The sequence below is a fragment of the Girardinichthys multiradiatus genome, chromosome X (genome assembly GCF_021462225.1).
Source record: "Girardinichthys multiradiatus isolate DD_20200921_A chromosome X, DD_fGirMul_XY1, whole genome shotgun sequence".
Taxonomy (NCBI): domain Eukaryota; kingdom Metazoa; phylum Chordata; class Actinopteri; order Cyprinodontiformes; family Goodeidae; genus Girardinichthys; species Girardinichthys multiradiatus.
Genome location: NC_061817.1, coordinates 19,834,236 through 19,853,006, shown reverse-complemented (window position 1 = coordinate 19,853,006; position 18,771 = coordinate 19,834,236). Strand labels below are relative to the sequence as shown.

The 18,771-nt window shown below is 39.7% G+C and overlaps 2 protein-coding genes across 3 annotated transcripts in view; one reads left to right on the top strand and one right to left on the bottom strand.

The window, feature by feature from the left end:
• The window catches only part of LOC124862832 (serine/threonine-protein kinase LMTK2-like), a 50,180-nt gene extending 36,673 nt beyond the window's left edge, over positions 1–13,507 (bottom strand). The window contains exon 1 of the mRNA XM_047356984.1: positions 12,993–13,507. Within this exon, the coding sequence (XP_047212940.1) occupies positions 12,993–13,098 (106 nt within the window). The 5' untranslated portion in view covers positions 13,099–13,507. The remainder of the gene's footprint in view (positions 1–12,992) is intronic.
• Positions 13,508–16,132: 2,625 nt separating this feature from the next.
• LOC124862801 (parvalbumin beta-like) lies at positions 16,133–18,626 on the top strand. Of its 2 annotated transcripts, none has more exons than XM_047356930.1 (5): positions 16,133–16,282; positions 16,766–16,838; positions 17,784–17,916; positions 18,113–18,222; positions 18,377–18,626. In XM_047356930.1, the coding sequence occupies exons 2-5, from the start codon at positions 16,778–16,780 to the stop codon at positions 18,397–18,399; spliced, it is 327 nt and encodes a 108-aa protein (XP_047212886.1). In that variant the 5' UTR covers positions 16,133–16,282; positions 16,766–16,777; the 3' UTR covers positions 18,400–18,626. The 2 variants fall into 2 exon arrangements, with proteins under 2 accessions (XP_047212886.1, XP_047212885.1); XM_047356929.1 differs by having other exon boundaries at positions 16,141–16,282; positions 16,762–16,838.
• The last annotated feature ends 145 nt before the right edge of the window (positions 18,627–18,771 follow it).

Sequence of the window (18,771 nt, the reverse complement as noted above, 5' to 3'; positions counted from 1 at the left end):
AAGGCACCTCAGTGGGAAGTCTGTGGGAAGGAAAAAGTGTGGCAGAAAACGGTGCACAACAAGAAGAGGTGACCGGACCCTGAGGAAGATTGTGGAGAAGGGCCGATTCCAGACCTTGGGGGACCTGCGGAAGCAGTGGACTGAGTCTGGAGTAGAAACATCCAGAGCCACCGTGCACAGGTGTGTGCAGGAAATGGGCTACAGGTGCCGCATTCCCCAGACCTGGGCTACAGAGAAGCAGCACTGGACTGTTGCTCAGTGGTCCAAAGTACTTTTTTCGGATGAAAGCAAATTCTGCATGTCATTCAGAAATCAAGGTGCCAGAGTCTGGAGGAAGACTGGGGAGAAGGAAATGCCAAAATGCCAGAAGTCCAGTGTCAAGTACCCACAGTCAGTGATGGTCTGGGGTGCCGTGTCAGCTGCTGGTGTTGGTCCACTGTGTTTTATCAAGGGCAGGGTCAATGCAGCTAGCCATCAGGAGATTTTGGAGCACTTCATGCTTCCATCTGCTGAAAAGCTTTATGGAGATTTCATTTTTCAGCACGACCTGGCACCTGCTCACAGTGCCAAAACCACTGGTAAATGGTTTACTGACCATCATTTGGTAATGAAGGAAGGGGCGTGGCCACACGGGGGCGTGGCCGAATTGAAGGGGCATGGTAAAAGGTAAGTAGGCAGAGTTTCAAGTCAGTGGGCGGTCCCCAGGTAAGTGCTCGTGTTATCAAACTTTTCTTGATAGGACACACCCACTCACACTTAGCCACACCCACTCACTTTAGGAAACACCCACTCACACTTAGCCACACCCACTCACTTTAGGGTGAGTGGGTGTGGCTAAGTGCTCAATTGGCCTGCCAACTCTCCTGACCTGAACCCCATAGAGAATCTGTGGGATATTGTGAAGAGAATGTTGAGAGACTCAAGATCCAACACTCTGGATGAGCTAAAGGACGCTATCGAAGCATCCTGGGCCTCCATAAGACCTCAGCAGTGCTACAGGCTGATTGCCTCCATGCCACGCCGCATTGAAGCAGTAATTTCTGCCAAAGGATTCCCGACCAAGTATTGAGTGCATAACTGTACATGATTATTTGAAGGTTGACGTTTTTTGTATTAAAAACACTTTTCTTTTATTGGTCGGATGAAATATGCTAATTTTGTGAGATAGGAATTTTGGGTTTTCATGAGCTGTATGCCAAAATCATCCGTATTAAGACAATAAAAGACCTGAAATATTTCAGTTAGTGTGCAATGAATCTAAAATATATGAATGTTAAATTTTCATCATGACATTATGGAAAATAATGAACTTTATCACAATATGCTAATATTTTGAGAAGGACCTGTATATTGGTCTCAATATTTTTACTGTAGGAATAATCTATTAAAGTAATCTGCGTGAATTAGTGGATGAATGCCTACCTTTAATAAATCCAGTTTGGTCAGGATGTATTATGAGAGGAGTAACCTTTTCTAGTCTTTTTGCGAGGGCTTTACAGATTATTTTGAGATCGACGTTAATAAGGAATATGGGTCGGTAGCTGGTAGGGAGTACTGGGTCTTTTCCTGGTTTTAACAAGAGAGTGATGTTGGCAGAATTTATATTTGGCGGAAGTCTGCCATTTTTTTTCGGTTTCCTGCACCATTCTTTGGAATATTGGGGCCAAAATATTCCAGTATTCTTTGTAAAACTCTGTTGGGAATCCATCTGGGCATGGAGCCTTTTTATTGGGCATGCTTTTTAGAGCTTCTTGGATTTCGGCTGAAGTCAATGGTACATCCAGGGTCATCGCTTGATTACCTGATAGTTTAGGAATTGTGACTTTATCCAGAAATTGATCAATGTCATTATCTGACAGGTCTATCTGTGGTGAGTATAAAGCTTGGTAGAAATCTCTGAAAGTGCTGTTTATTCTTTCAGGATCATAAACTGTATTCCCTGACAAGTCTTTTACAGCAAATATCGTTGCTCTTTTTTTATTTATTTTTAGTTGGTTAGCTAAAAAGCTACCTGATTTATTGCCATGTTCAAAGTTTTGTATACAAAGTCTTTGTACTAAGAATTGGGTTTTTTTGTTGATGATTTCATTTAATTCTAGTTTGGCTTTACGTAGTTTGCCCAACTTTTCCTCTTCCTGGGAAGCATCTAACAGTTTAATGATTTATTCTAATTCCTGTATACGTTTGTTTTCTTTTTTCTTCTTATGTGATGAGAATGAGATAATTTTACCTCTCATCGCTGCTTTCCCAGCCTCCCAGAGAACAGATGTTGATGTCCCCGGGATATCATTGAATTCCAAATATGAAGTCCACTCTTTTTTAAAATATTTAATAAATTCTTTGTCCTTAAGCAATGATGTATTAAACCTCCAGTTTTTGCTTTGTGGGTTTTCTTTCTTATTTACTAGAGTTAAGGAGACATGTGCATGATCGCTGACAGCTATAGGGTGTATCTCAGTGTCTGAAATGTCAGTCAACAATGAGCTGCTGACTAAGAAATAATCCAGACGAGAGTAAGATTGATGGACATGTGAGAAGAATGTATATTCTCTGTGATTAGGGTGAAGAGATCGCCATGCATCGCAAAGTCCATAATCACTCATGTACTGTCTAACTATATTTATTGATTGCCAACTGCGCTGAGTCCCTGTTGTACTCCGCCTGTCTATCTCTTCGTTTAGACCAAAGTTGAGATCGCCCCCAAGAAGAAGTGGGCAATCCAAGTGTTTAGACAGTGCAGAAAAAAAAGAATGGAAAAATGGGGAGTCATCAACATTTGGGGCATATATGCTGACAATACATATCTTTTGGTTATGTATAGATATTTTTATTATTATAAATCTACCCTCTGGATCTGTAACTGTGTCTAATACTGTAAAGTTAATATTTTTGTGAATTAAGATCGCTACTCCCCTTTGCCTAGAATTATAGCAGGCAGAAAACAGATTAGGAAACTCAGGTGATATAAGATCATTTGCAGCTGTGGCAGATTTATGAATCTCTTGTAATAAGACAAAGTCTGCCTGTAGTCTTTTAAGCTGATTAAATTTTTTTTTACTTTTTCTCTCTGGTGCCGGCTCCATGCACATTCCATGTGAGAAACCTTAGTGTGCCCATAGTTGTGCGTGTATCGCTAACATTGTACAGCGCATGTCACCAGCGAAACAGATAGACCCAAGTGAAATCATAGTCAGTGCTTGGGATTGCCCGATATTAAGTCCCAAAGCAGAGATATGGCAGGGAAAAAGACAGAAAATTAAGAGGCTGCTGGGGGGAAGAAGGGATGAGAGATATAAGGTTATGTTAATAGATATTTGTGTGTGTGTGAGTGTGCTTTTTGTGTGTGACAGAGAGAAAAGAAAGTGACAGAGAGGGGTGGTAACAAGTGTAAATAAGATGAAGATGAGAGACAAAAAAGGAGCAGATATCCAATAGCCCATCCTTGGGCCCACCCACATCAAACAATGCAAACAACATGAGCTGTGCTTTACATTAGATTTGCCAGTTATCAACCTCTTATCTAACTAGTGTTACATGTTATATATTAACCTGCTGTTGCTCCTAATAAAGCCAGGGAGTGATCTCCCGATCTCTAAACAACTGACCATTGATATAAAGTTTGTCTACAGCTACTGTAGCTCTGATGCCTTCACTGATATATTTCTTCCTAATTGGGAATAAAACTCGTCTCCGATCGAGGATCTCCTTTGGGAACTGGTCATTGACGCTGAAGTTCGTTCCCCGCAGCTCTCTGCCCCGACCTCTGACCTGCTCTTTTTGTTTATAGTGCTCGAATTTTGCTACAATTGGCCGAGGTCGGCTGTGTTCGGGTTTCTTACCTCCGAGTCGGTGAACACGATGGAAAGTGATGTTTTTTACCTCGTCACTTGGGAGTTTTAGCTGACATTGGAGAAATTCACGGACCGTGGATTCGGCGTCCTCCTCTGCCCATTCCGGGATACCGGAGAAAACAAGGTTGTCCCGCATGCCCCGGGCCTGTATATCCAGGATGGTCTCCTTCATTTTTTTATTTTCTCCGGACAGCTGCGTCATTCCATCGGTGATTGTTTTCACGCTATCTCTCAGTGTTTGGTTCTCAGCTGTGAGTGAAGTGAGTTCTTCCTGGCTAAACTCCAGAGACTCCCTCAGAGCTTGAAATTCCCTGTGGAGAACTTCCACCAGGGCGAGACGGGCATCCAGGCTGGTTAGCTTCTTATCAATAGAGTCCAGGACATCAGTGTAGCTTTTCTCTGGAGAGATAGTGGAGGTGCTGGCCGAGCACTCTGAACAGGTGCGTTTTGATGTTGGTGTGGCCATGGGTGGAGATTTTTGTGGCTTGCCCATTACAATGTTATCAAAACATACGTCCATGTAGCTCTCCAGGCTTTCCAAGGTTTCCTCGTCCAGTTTGTTTTATTGGAAAAATATGAAACAGTGGTTAGTATTTTACACGTTTCTATGTTCGGCTTGAATTTATTGGCTTGTTTTACCTGAGTTCCGTCGTGTTTGTTTACCAATATACCGCCATATTACATATTACTTACGCACAACTCTCGCGAGATCTCAGCCGCTCATCACCACCTGTGCAAAGATATCAAATTCTAATTTTTTGTGAAGAATCAACAAGTGGGACACAATCCTGAAGTGGAATGAAATTTATTGGATGTGTCAAACTTTTTTAACAAATAAAAAACTGAAAAGTGGGGCGTTCAATATTATTCAGCCCCCTTGCGTTAATACTTTGTAGCGTCACCCTTTGCTGCAATTACATCTGCAAGTCACTTGGGGTATGTCTCTATCAGTTTTGCACATTGAGAGACTGAAATTCTTGCCCATTCTTCCTTGCAAAACATCTCGAGCTCAGTGAGGTTGGATGGAGAGCATTCATAAACAGCAGTCTTCAGCTCTTTCCACAGATTCTCGATTGGATTCAGGTCTGGACTTTGACCAGGCCATTCCAACACTTGGATACGTTTATTTGTGAACCATTCCATTGTAGATTTAGCTTTATGTTTTGGATCATTGTCTTGTTGGAAGATAAATCTCTGTCCCAGTCTCAGGTCTCTTGCAGACTCCAACAGGTTTTCTTCCAGAATGGTCCTGTATTTGGTCCCATCCATCTTCCCATCAATTTTGACCATCTTCTCTGTCCCTGCTGACGAAAAGCAGGCCCAAACCATGATGCTGCCACCACCATGTTTGACAGTGGGGATGGTGTGTTCAGGGTGATGAGCTGTGTTGCTTTTATGCCAAACATATCGTTTTGCATTGTGGCCAAACAGTTCGATTTTGGTTTCATCTGACCAGAGCACTTTCTTCCACATGTTTGGTGTGTCTCTCAGGTGGCTTGTGGCAAACTTTAAACAAGACTTTTTATGGATATCTTTGAGAAATGGCTTTCTTCTTGCCACTCTTCCATGAAGGCCAGATTTGTGCAGTGTACGACTGGTTGTTGTCCTATGGAAAGACTCTCCCACCTCAGCTGTAGATCTCTGCAGTTCATCCAGAGTGATCATGGGCCTCTTGGCTGAATCTCTGATCAGTCTTCTACTTGTTCGAGATGAAAGTTTAGAGGGACGGCCGGGTCTTGGTAGATTTGCAGTGGTCTGATACTCCTTCCATTTCATTATGATTGCTTGCACAGTGCTCCTTGGGATGTTTAAAGCTTGGGAAATCTTTTTGTATCCAAATCCAGCTTTAAACTTCTCCACAACAGTATCTCGGACCTGCCTGGTGTGTTCCTTGGTCTTCATGATGCTCTCTGCGCTTTGAACAGAACCCTGAGACTATGACAGAGCAGGTGCATTTATACGGAGACTTGATTACACACAGGTGGATTCTATTTATCATCATCAGTCATTTGGGACAACATCGGATCATTCAGAGATCCTCACTGAACTTCTGGAGTGAGTTTGCTGCACTAAAAGTAAAGGGGCCGAATAATATTGCATGCCCCACTTTTCAGTTTTTTATTTGTTAAAAAAGTTTGACACATCCAATAAATCTCATTCCACTTCACGATTGTGTCCCACTTGTTGATTCTTCGCAAAACATTTGAATTTTATATCGTTATGTTTGAAGCCTGAAATGTGGCAAGAGGTTGGCCAGTTCAAGGGGGCCGAGTACTTTCGCAAGGCACTGTATTTACAGTCAAACACTGAACCACTGCCAGAGAAACTAGTTTTTACTAATAGCCATTTCCACAGGACCGCTACCATGAAGTTTGTCTCTATGTGAACGGGTGCTATCCAGACCGTCTGCAGTGAATTATTGATAAGAATTAAAGTTTAAATAGGTCAACAGTTGGCCCAAATGGATGCATAAACTGGGAGGGAAACCCTCCTCCCAGCTTATGCATTGTTCAGGTGAAGGCTGACCTGTAAACCACGGCAGTTTGGTTCTATAATCATAACATCATGCCATGTAAGGACACTGAACCCATGATCTTGACAAATCAACGTGTATTATATGAAAGGAGAACAAGATCCATAATGAGGGGTCTACAGAGGGACTACCGAGTCCAGCCCCAGCCCACGACTTGTGAACCTCCCCCAAAGACGTGAAAGGGCTTTGCTTCACAATCCTCTCGAAGTAGCTCTGGCACCTTTGTCTACCACATTTTTCCCTCCACTGACTTTTTTTTTATTAATTTGCTTGAACACATCACTCTGATAAGCCAGCGACTTTCCCCATGACCTTTTGTAGCTCACCCTGTTTGAGGAGGTTGTTAAAAGACAACTGTCAATTCAGCAGTCTTCCCTGTGATGGTGAAAGTTGTAACATGGCTATATTATACTTTTTCTTTATTAAAAATCTTTTTTTATTGTTCATGTGTAACATTCTAATGTTCAAAGAAAATGAATTCAGGATTTAAATTACCTAGAAGCCAAAATTATCATGAATAACCGAAACAAATGCATGAAATACATCACTGTGTGCAATGAATCTACATATTTTTACTTATGACACAGTGTCATTTTTAAATTGAATTACTGCAATAAATTACCTTTTGGATGACACCTTAATTTATTGAGATAAATTAAGGGACACATTTCATAATATTTAATGTTTAGTAGAGACTAAAAATGTTTAAAAGCATATTGCAAAGCAAGGCAGCTAAAAAGACTTTGTTCTAATATATGCATATGAATTATTGGATTTTACATAGAACTTAATCTGTTGAACAAGATTGCAAAATGGCACTGTGTGATTGGTGGATGGGAATAACAAACACACACAATTTTTAAATGGCTTTAATGACACTAACGATTAAGTTCAAAACAACCTTGTGGAAAAATGGCCTTAAGTGTAGGAAGCTTTTCAGTGCAAATACCCTGTTGTCTCTTCCAGGAAAGCAACAAGTTACAAGGACATCCAGCCCACCCCCCCAGAGATGCTACAGCAGCAGTCAGGCTGAGCCAACAAGAGCTGCGTCACAGCCGCTCCACATGGGATCAGTTCTTCTATACAAGTCATGGCTTCCTATCATGACTTGGCAGAGTTTTCCAACTGACTAGGCTGTTTTTCTAGACAGTAGATGATGCCATGTCTTATTTTGGCTGTACTGCATATTTTAGCAATCATTCTCAGAGGAGAAGCTGACCCATTTTACAGATTTTTTTTGTACAGTTCTGAAAAATAAAATGAATAAAAAATGCTGTCTGCACAAAGCAGAAAGCTGCACAGTCTGGCTGGTTCTGTGTATGTCTGTCTGTGATCATTTCCATCAGTCAAAAGCGAAGACAGGTACCAGAATTAGCCGGGTCATCATTCTTTCAATAACCAACATTCACAGTTTTGTTCTGTTACTTTTACAAATATGTTTTAAGCTTCTGTTGTTCAAAAATGAAACTGACTGACAATTGGCTGGCATGTGGCAACGTCAACATCCATTTTATTCTGTGCCATAAAACAACACATTATCCCTAGCTGCAACATAACAGATTAACAGCCCTGTACTGTAACAAGCCTCCCTGACTTACTGGTATACAAGCAGCAGAATAACAGGGGGGTAAAGGGTTACAGCCAGTGTTCCCTACGGTAAACATGCCAGCATGACAGGGCTTTACCCCACAAGAAAGTCCCAGAAGTTTTAACTTACAATACAGGTCCTTCTCAAAATATTAGCATATTGTGATAAAGTTCATTATTTTCCATAATGTCATGATGAAAATTTAACATTCATATATTTTAGATTCATTGCACACTAACTGAAATATTTCAGGTCTTTTATTGTCTTAATACAGATGATTTTGGCATACAGCTCATGAAAACCCAAAATTCCTATCTCACAAAATTAGCATATTATTAAAAGGGTCTCTAAACGAGCTATGAACCTAATCATCTGAATCAACGAGTTAACTCTAAACACCTGCAAAAGATTCCTGAGGCCTTTAAAACTCCCAGCCTGGTTCATCACTCAAAACCCCAATCATGGGTAAGAATGCCGACCTGACTGCTGTCCAGAAGGCCACTATTGACACCCTCAAGCAAGAGGGTAAGACACTGAAAGAAATTTCTGAACGAATAGGCTGTTCCCAGAGTGCTGTATCAAGGCACCTCAGTGGGAAGTCTGTGGGAAGGAAAAAGTGTGGCAGAAAACGCTGCACAATGAGAAGAGGTGACCGGACCCTGAGGAAGATTGTGGAGAAGGGCTGATTCCAGACCTTGGGGGACCTGCGGAAGCAGTGGACTGAGTCTGGAGTAGAAACATCCAGAGCCACCGTGCACAGGCGTATGCAGGAAATGGGCTACAGGTGCCGCATTCCCCAGGTCAAGCCACTTTTGAACCAGAAACAGCGGCAGAAGCGCCTGACCTGGGCTACAGAGAAGCAGCACTGGACTGTTGCTCAGTGGTCCAAAGTACTTTTTTCAGATGAAAGCAAATTCTGCATGTCATTCGGAAATCAAGGTGCCAGAGTCTGGAGGAAGACTGGGGAGAAGGAAATGCCAAAATGCCAGAAGTCCAGTGTCAAGTACCCACAGTCAGTGATGGTCTGGGGTGCCGTGTCAGCTGCTGGTGTTGGTCCACTGTGTTTTATCAAGGGCAGGGTCAATGCAGCTAGCTATCAGGAGATTTTGGAGCACTTCATGCTTCCATCTGCTGAAAAGCTTTATGGAGATGAAGATTTCATTGTTCAGCATGACCTGGCACCTGCTCACAGTGCAAAAACCACTGGTAAATGGTTTACTGACCATGGTATCACTGTGCTCAATTGGCCTGCCAACTCTCCTGACCTGAACCCCATAGAGAATCTGTGGGATATTGTGAAGAGAACGTTGAGAGACTCAAGACCCAACACTCTGGATGAGCTAAAGGCCGCTATTGAAGCATCCTGGGCCTCCATAAGACCTCAGCAGTGCCACAGGCTGATTGCCTCCATGCCACGCCGCATTGAAGCAGTCATTTCTGCCAATTGATTCCCGACCAAGTATTGAGTGCATAACTGTACATGATTATTTGAAGGTTGACGTTTTTTGTATTAAAAACACTTTTCTTTTATTGGTCGGATGAAATATGCTAATTTTGTGAGATAGGAATTTTGGGTTTTCATGAGCTGTATGCCACAATCATCCGTATTAAGACAATAAAAGACCTGAAATATTTCAGTTAGTGTGCAATGAATCTAAAATATATGAATGTTAAATTTTCATCATGACATTATGGAAAATAATGAACTTTATCACAATATGCTAATATTTTGAGAAGGACCAGTATATGCAAACCAAGCATGTCACTCCCGCAATTTCTTTGCTAATGATTACTTTTCCCAATTCTATATTAAGTCTTTTTAAGGGTGTCCACATCCATGTTCTCCAGCTAAATTCAAACTGTACCAACAAAGAATAATGGACTTGTACCTCTTATTAATGCACTGGCTGATGTAGACCACACAGGAGTGGCAAGGGAAAGGTTGTGGGGTGATAAAACCATAAAAAGTGGGCTCATGCTGAAATATTACTTTCCTTTAATGCTACATTAGAATTGAGTAAATAACACTGTTGCTAATCATTGACTTGAGCTGATAAGATCAGAAAATCCAGTGGCTAATCATTGCTGGCCCACGCTTTTAACATTTCCACATTTAGATTTAGACTTTTTATTGCAGCTTTCACAATAAACTGGAGGAAAGGAGACTGAGCAACCCTATTTAGGAGAATCTAGAAAACACTGAAACCGCTTCCTGAAACTAGATTTATTGTAATGTGAACATCATCTGGATTTATCAATACACTAGGTGGATCCTTTGAAACCTATTTGAATTGCTGGAAAACCTTTAAAAGCTTCAGGCCATTTTTAATCAGAAGATACCCTAAAGGAGAGTGTCAAGATCCAAGCAAATTAGCACATAAAGAGATGGCAAATCATTTCTGTCATAAACACTAGTCATACGGTCTCATTCGTGAATGACTCGTGATTGAGGTAAAACACGGCAGTGCTATAAACATTAAAGAGATTAAAGGTTTTGAGTCAGTTTTGGTAGGCTGGTAGGCAATCATCAACTCAACGCAATAAACCTAGTTTAACAGTTAGGTCAAGAAGTGTTAAAACAATTACATTATTCTAGGGAAACTTAGCCATTTCCAGAAACATGAGAGCTTATTAATTAAGAAATGAATCATTAAAATGCAGATTCTTAGCATTAATTTGAGAGAACTATGGTCTATATTTGGGAAAATTTGTAAGAAATTTAAAGTTTTTAATTTCCAGAACCCTCTTAATCAGAGGCTACCTAAACAAATCAGCATAATTATAAATACACAGATACTTTTTAATAATATGTTATCTATATATTTAAAATCCTCTCCCTTTCTGCTCCTTTCCTCTTTGGCTGTCTCTGTGTGTCTTGGTGCTCCCAAGGACCAGTCTGCCCCTTGGCCTAGGTGACAGGAGTCACATGAACCCTATTTTATTTCTGAGTTTAGAAATTCCAGCATCAAGGCCAGAAAACAACAAACTGTGACATTAATCACAACTATTCAGCTCGAGCTGTTAAAATTAAATGACAGCCTGGTGATCTTAAAAACACAGTAAGTACACATGTCAACACTATAATGCACAGTTCTCACACTGCTTATAGATTTAGGTTTAGCTATAGATTTAGGTTTCTATGTATCATAACATCAGTAATTTTCTAAGCTTAATTTGAGCCATATTTGACAAAAAACAGATAAGTAAGTACGCTACAACCGTCTTTGTGACACATGTATGCGAAACCTGCATCAGAACAGCATGGTTTTGTTGACATGACTCAATGCACAGCAATGGCACCTGCATGCACACGTCACCAATAAAGCAGCTAATAGGAGATGTCCAATCCAGTAATATTATCAATGATCATATTTACCTGTCCGGGCCATCTCTAAGAATCCATCTTAAGATATCAGGTTTGCCTGTTTGAAAATAAAAAGGCTACTACACCATCCTATTGCCTACAAGAAAGAGAAATTCAGCTGTTTGGAAATATTACCTATCACAACAAAAAGTAATAGTGGGGAAAATAAATAGGTGCCACTCATCACTCTTGTTGAAACTACATGTGGAGTAACACACTTAATTTCTTAACTGGTGAAGACGCAATGATGTACGTGGCTCGTAAAAAAGATTGTTTAACTATTTCAACTACATTTAAGAACAGACAAAAATCGTAGATATCAGCAAGGTGTATTTCTCAAACCCCAAATGCAATTAGAAGTAAAGGACCGTGTTGGAAGCATGAGCAAACTTAAATGATTATCAAGATATGAATCCGTTTGAAAACGTCGCATCTGGTAAGCAAGCTTTACATTTGTGTCACTTCTTATGTAAATGGAAAATAAGATAAATTTACATGGACCAAAACATCTGCTAAGACTGTATCAATCTCCCTGAGAGTGGGTATGTTACCATCAGTGGGTCTGCAGCTGTCAATTGTGCTACCATCGCTTGATTGTTAATTATGCCACCAGCTGCACTGTACCCTCAAAAACAACTTTTTATTTGCAATTGTGAGTCGCAGCTTCAAGATGTTTTAGTTTTTATATATATAATATAAGTAAATACATCCAGCTAACTTATAGCTAACTTATCTAAAGATAAGAAGAATTTGATCTAAAATAGATTTGATCTAAAATGGAAGATAATTCAATGTCTTAAACTCAGGATTTATGATATTTCATTTGAAAAACAATGCAAGCTGGATTTCTTTTTTGCTTTCTTAGGACAGAATATTCCTTGTCACTGAAAATATTCCACAGTACTAAGGTGAACTTTAGGCTGAATAAAATGACTGTTACAAGTCAGGTTAAGTCTAACAACTAAAAAAGGCAGATTAATTAAAATTTTTAAACTAGGCAATTTCTAAGCATAATTTTAACAATTTTTTGTGTAAACAGAGGGAGACGATTTACTCCACCTTCTAAAACGCTGTAGCTGTCTAAACCTTTGACCTAAACAACGTATTTTGGTGTCATTCAGATGTTCTTTTACGTGAACTTGCCTGTTTGATAAACATCTCATCAAATTTTACCAACATACCTACTCAAGGTTAACATCTGTGTACTTGATGAGAATTTCTCTCACATGAAATGACTTGTTGTTAAATAGGAAGCAGAAATAAAGCAAAATGGATAATGCATTTTTCCCTTTCAGGGACAGATTTAGGGAAAGTTGGATGATTAGCTTGTCAGGTTGTCAGTTACCCGGGTCGTGACTCTTACTGGCTAGTGCTGTTTTATTCGCAATATTGCTTAAATATTTAGGGGTTTATTCGGGTAGTGAGTAAAATGGCTTCTCTTTTAAACTTGTTAGCAAACGACTGCCCACACACTGCTAAACAATCTTTACAAATTAGCAGGAGAAACAGATTTGCTAGCGTTAGCTTTCTTCCTGCTTATTAGCAGCAGATACCCATTCCAGCAAATGCTAACTGACGGAGATGTTTACATAAATACAGAATAACGAAACCAATCCACCAGTTAGATGTTTATTTACCTGTACTCGGGTACCTTACCTGTTTTGCGAGTTTCCCGAAGAGGGACAGCTTCAGATAACCATATTCCAGACAGGAAAATCCAGGTAGCCAGCAATAACATAAATCCATGGCGTCTCTCCATCATCCAAGTTTAGCCAACGAAACGTCAGCTAACTAAAACTACCTTAAACAAACGGCTGATATGATAACAGATTGCGTGGTTTAAACATTGATTACCAATTTACTGCCAGTGTAAGCTACATAAAAGATCACATTTCGGGGCTGTTTTAGCCAGTTGCTAATCTCCGGGCTAACTAGCTTGAGCTAGCATGTCGAGACTAGGAGTTTCAGCTGACGACAGCAATCGCAACCCCGACATGAAAAGCGTTCCGTTGTCCATCGAGAGCAAAAACAGTGACCACCTTTCATGAACTGTCATATTTGATGAAAATGTCAAGACATTATTTAAATAAATACAAGAAAAATTCAATCATCAGCCCTTCGGTATCATAAAACACATCTCCTCCAGAGCGCCATGTTCCTGTACATCACGAAATAAGGGCGTAAAAATCCGCATGACTGACAGTTACATAAACCAATCAAAACGAAGAATTCCCACAGATTGTACTTGGATAGCCAATCAGCCTGTAGTTTTCTTATCTGTCAAGTGAATTCAGTGATTTGTGTCAAAGCAAAGGAAAAGCCTTTTACTCCCAGTCACTTGGCTGACGTGAGTCACGCAATGGAAGACGGCATACCTGCATGAAAGGTTTATTTCTGGATTTACGACCAACCATAAATACATATCTGGTTTTATTTACTGACAGAGACATATGTCTGGTAATCAAATGGGTGGTTATTACAAATTTGCGCCTATATATTTCCTTTTAATGTTTTGATATTTAAAAAAACTCATACTGGTATTTAACTTCAGAAAAATATAATTCATGTAAAAACACGCTAAAATTTAAAATTGAAGATAGTCAGTCAGTCATTTTCTACCGCTTATTCCATAGTGGGTCGCGGGGGAGCTGGTGCCTATCTCCAGAAGTCTATGGACGAGAGGCGGGGTACACCCTGGACAGGTCACCAGTCCATTGCAGGGCAACACACAAACAACCATGCACACACTCATTCATACACCTAAGGGCAATTTAGAGTGACCAATTAACCTAACAAGCATGTCTTTGGACTGTGGGAGGAAGCCGGAGTACCCGGTGAGAACCCACGCATGCACGGGGAGAACATGCAAACTCCATGCTTTATGTTCATCTCACTGTGTCTTTCTGAACTGATACTAAACTGCTCTGGTTGCAAAATATCTACTCCTTTTCAAATCCTTTCACTTTTCATCACATTGCAACCAAAACCGGAATATATTTTATTGGGATTTTAAGCAATAGACCAACACAAAGCACAGCGTGATTGTGATGTGGAAGGAAAACAATATTTTACAATTAAATACTGACAAATGTGTTTTGACATTAAATTCAACCCTCTTTACCTTGATACCCCTACATGAAATCCAGCACAATAAATTACCTTGAGAAGTCACATAATTGTATAATAATAAATAGAGTCAACTGCTCTATAAAGCTTTTAGAGTTTTAAAAAAGACAATGAAGGAAATCATCACGAAGATGATGGCAGGTCTGGAATAAAGTTGCGGAGACGTTTAAGGCAGAATTACATTATAAAACAGCATTTCAAGCTTAGGACATCTCACAGAGCACTCTTCAATCCTTCTCCTAAAAATGGGAAAACAGTGACACAACTGTAAACCTACCAAGAGACGGCTGTTCAATGAAAATGACAGGCATGGCAAGCAGAGCATTCATACAGCCTGAAGGTCCATGGTAACTCTTGAGGAGCTGCAAAGACCCAAGGCTCAGGTGGGAGAATCAGTTCTCCAGACTATTATTTAGTTCAGTTTAAAGATATTGTCATTAATCCCAAACAGAAATTAAATGTTGTTGTAGCTCATATTATGCAGGTTTCTTCAAAGAGTTGTTGTAGATGGTGAAGGATCTCCTGTAGTGGTCTGTCTTACAGCAGATCTGAGGAAACCTCTGACTGAAGCCTGTTGTATGACAGTCTCTTGAAGAGCACAGAGGCTTCAGAGCATTCCCCAGAACAGAGCCAGCCAGCCTTTTTGAGCTCTTCTAAGCACGGCTCTGATGCTCCTATCCCAGCAGATGATGTCAGAAGAAATTGCAGTTTTCACAACAGACATATAGAATAAATGGACCATTTTGCAGCAAACTCTGTGGGATCTAAGTCCCCTTTTAGTCAAATCTACCCTTTATGAAATGGTGTTAAGAAGACAGTCATTGTTAAAAGAAAGCGATAAGATGTTCTGCTTTTAGTTTTCCAAAAACCATATAGGGGACACAGCAAACATGTAGGTGGTCTTTGATTTTTTTTGGCCAACATACAAAACATTATTTGAGTTGGAAAACCAACAATAGATATCACCATGAACACATCATCCCCATGGTGAAATGTGATGGTAGCATCATATGAGAATGCCTTTCTTTACCAGGGAATGGGACGCTGGGAAGAGTTGATGGATGGAGCTAAATACAGGGCAATCCTGGAGGAATACTGGCTAAAAACAAATGCATGAAACATTTTTAAAACTTGCATACCCCAAAAGTCATGCATAATATTCTCAGTAATGCAATATGTTTTGTTGGTTTATCAAATGAAATTCAAATAACAATTTAGTTTGTGATTGCAGTAAGACAAAATGTGAAAAAGATCAAGGGAGTATGAGTCCTTTTGCAAGGTATTCTGTATGATAATTAAATTATTTGCTATTATTACCTTCTAACAAGAGAAATCAATTTTTCATAAGAAGCTGATTTTAAAGTGTAGCATATGTTTACACTGTTTTTGTACAATTAATAAAACTAAGATTGTGTGTAAAATAAATTCTCCATATAAATGTGCAACATTTCCGTATACTTTATTGGCTGTCATCGTTTTTATACAAAGTAAAGGGCATAACATGGTGCAGTGCAATAATCTGCATTTGCCTTAATCAGATTACAAAGTCTTTTTTTAACAGTGTTTCTGATATGCAAGTTTGCAAAACAGTAGGCCCATAGATGACAGAATTATCTGCTCTGATTAACTGATGAAGGAGGAGGAGGCAATGCGTGGCATAGAGGGAATCTCTCTGGGATTGAGGACAGATACGTCAGGTTGCTTCTTACCCTCTAGATCACGAATCTGCAACAGAGTGTCTGTGACTCGGGCGCAAAGCAAGCAAGGCAAAGATCAGCAACATCATCTGCTTAGAGAGTGCAAACATCACCCGTAGCACGGTGAGCATCTTTTATTTTGTGCAAATTTTTTGGGTGGTGCATTTGTGTTACTTTAGCAGGCATTTCTTTGTTTGGTTTTCTGTCTTTTTTAAAATCTGTTGTTTTGCATTAAAAAAAAGAAACTACTGAATGTGAAACCCTATTCGTCATTTCTTTCTGCTTTAACAACTTTCTATGTTCAGCTAACATTTTCTGAATAAGTGATTTTATTATAAGCTCAGAATTAGGCTCATAGCTTATTCTTCTCTGCAAAATTTGCTACAATATTCACATTTCACACCGGTATCATCCTGCTCATGAAAACTACATGCTAGGTGCTAAGCTGTGTCTTTACACCCGAGGGAATGATCAACAATAATATATATCCGCATTCCAACTGATTTGATCTCACAGAAACTGTTATCTGACATAAAAAGAGCGCAGGTTTCTGTTTCTTTCACTTTGTGTTCCTTCCATGCATGTGTTTCTGTCTCCCTAAGGTAGCCCCAGAGGAACATGGCATTTGCTGGGATGTTGAGTGATGAGGACATCAAAGCTGCAGTCCAGGCATGTCAAGGTGAGTCAGACAAGATGTAGAAACCTGTATGCAAGAAGACTGCTAAAAAATAAAAAATAAAATAAAAATTTGTGTAAGGGAAAAGAAACACATGTGTACACAGATACTGATAACATTTCCAGGGGGGGAAACCTTGTACTGTGTGTTTTTCACGCTGGTTACCAGGCAAACAAACGGCATGAGACTAGATACCAAAGAGTTTCCATCAAACATCCTTTAGTTAGCTGACCCGATCACGCAAGCTATAAACCTCCTAACATGCAGAGACATTTAATTATTTATCATTAGCAATTATGTCTGCATTGCAAAGCATTCCAATCTAAATTGTTTCCTCCATAAAAAGGAAAATGTGAGTGCTTTTTATGCCCTTTATTTACCAAAACCTGACTGTGATGGTTGTTTTAGGAATGGAAACCTTTTTTTTTTTTTGGATGTTTTATGCTTTGCATGTCAGTAAAAGATGGGCATATGCTTTTAAGTTAAATAAACTTGTCTATAGAATAGTCACATTAGAGGCTGTAAAGCTGTGAATTAATTAATTTGTTCTGGACATCCTCTTCAGTGAATCCTTTGAGCTATTTTAGGATATCTTCTTGCAAAAAGCTCCATATGTTAAGAGCTTTTGGCATTTAATTTTGCATTAAAACCTGAGGCAATATTCATTTTCCTTGCACTGTTTAAATAGCATAGGTCTAGCATAAGTCTTTGATGTGCCCCAGGGTGTGTATTGGTAAATGTCATTGGCCAAAGAATGAAAGTCATCTGAGCGAATGAGTAAATGCGACGTCTCTATTCAGACCCCCACTATTCTTTCTTTCATGTCATTCAGCAATTGACCACTCACTCACTCACTCACTCACTCACTCATGTTACTGTTTGTTGTGGTCGCTCTCGTTTTCATGTTCTGTCTCCTCTCTCTCTCTCTCCCTGACCAATGTACTGAAGCTCCAGGCACATTTGACTTCAAGTTGTTCTTTGCACAAGTGGGACTGACTGGCTTGTCTGAGGCAGACAGGAAAAAAGTGTTTATAGTCCTGGACCAAGACAAAAGCGGTTTCATTGAGGAGGAGGAACTGAAGTAAGGATAGATGTGTAAACATAAACCACGTTTGGGCCCCCAAGATAATGTCAATAACTCATTTTTAGGGTAGATCATGTTTTTGTGGTTAATACAAGGTTTAGGAGTAGATGTCTCTCATTGAAATTCCTTTGGACGATATGAAATTACAACTCTGAGTTTATGTATTTATACTTATCGTTTGGTCCTCTTTTAGATTGTTCCTGCAGAACTTCTGTCCAGCTGCCAGGGAGCTGACAGTGGCTGAAACAAAGACTCTGATGGCAGCAGGGGATAAAGACAATGATGACAAAATTGGGATAGATGGTATTTGCCTGTAAAACATTATTAGAAATGTGATCCAAAAACAAGCCAGTTGCACAGATGAACAATTGGCAGCAAGCAAAAATATAATTGCTCTTTGAAACTTCTTTTGGTCTGCAGAAAACTAAATTCTGACTGTTTTTTTTCCTCCCTGCAGAGTTCTGTGATCTTTTGAACTGAAGACATAGATACACAAGACCACATCGCTGTGCTCCTTTCTGAATTCTTCACTCTCCACACTGGCTAAAGACAAAAAATAAGTGTCCCAAACTCTGTACCTTCCTGCTGGTTTCCTATTTGATGTATTAACACATAAAAACGTTTAACTGACAAAGGGCCAAAACTGTATGTGTGCATTTTATCAATGTGGTCTTCTGAATGAAATAATAAATGGATTTCAGGTCTTATATCACTGTCTCTTGCCTTCTTCATTGTCTGTTTGAGTTTATTCTAAGGTGTGGCCAAATGTTCTCAGGTTTTTTTATAGGTAACTCCAAGGTCCAGATTGGGTGAACTAAACAATCCAAAAAGGGAAAATGATTGACAGCTCAA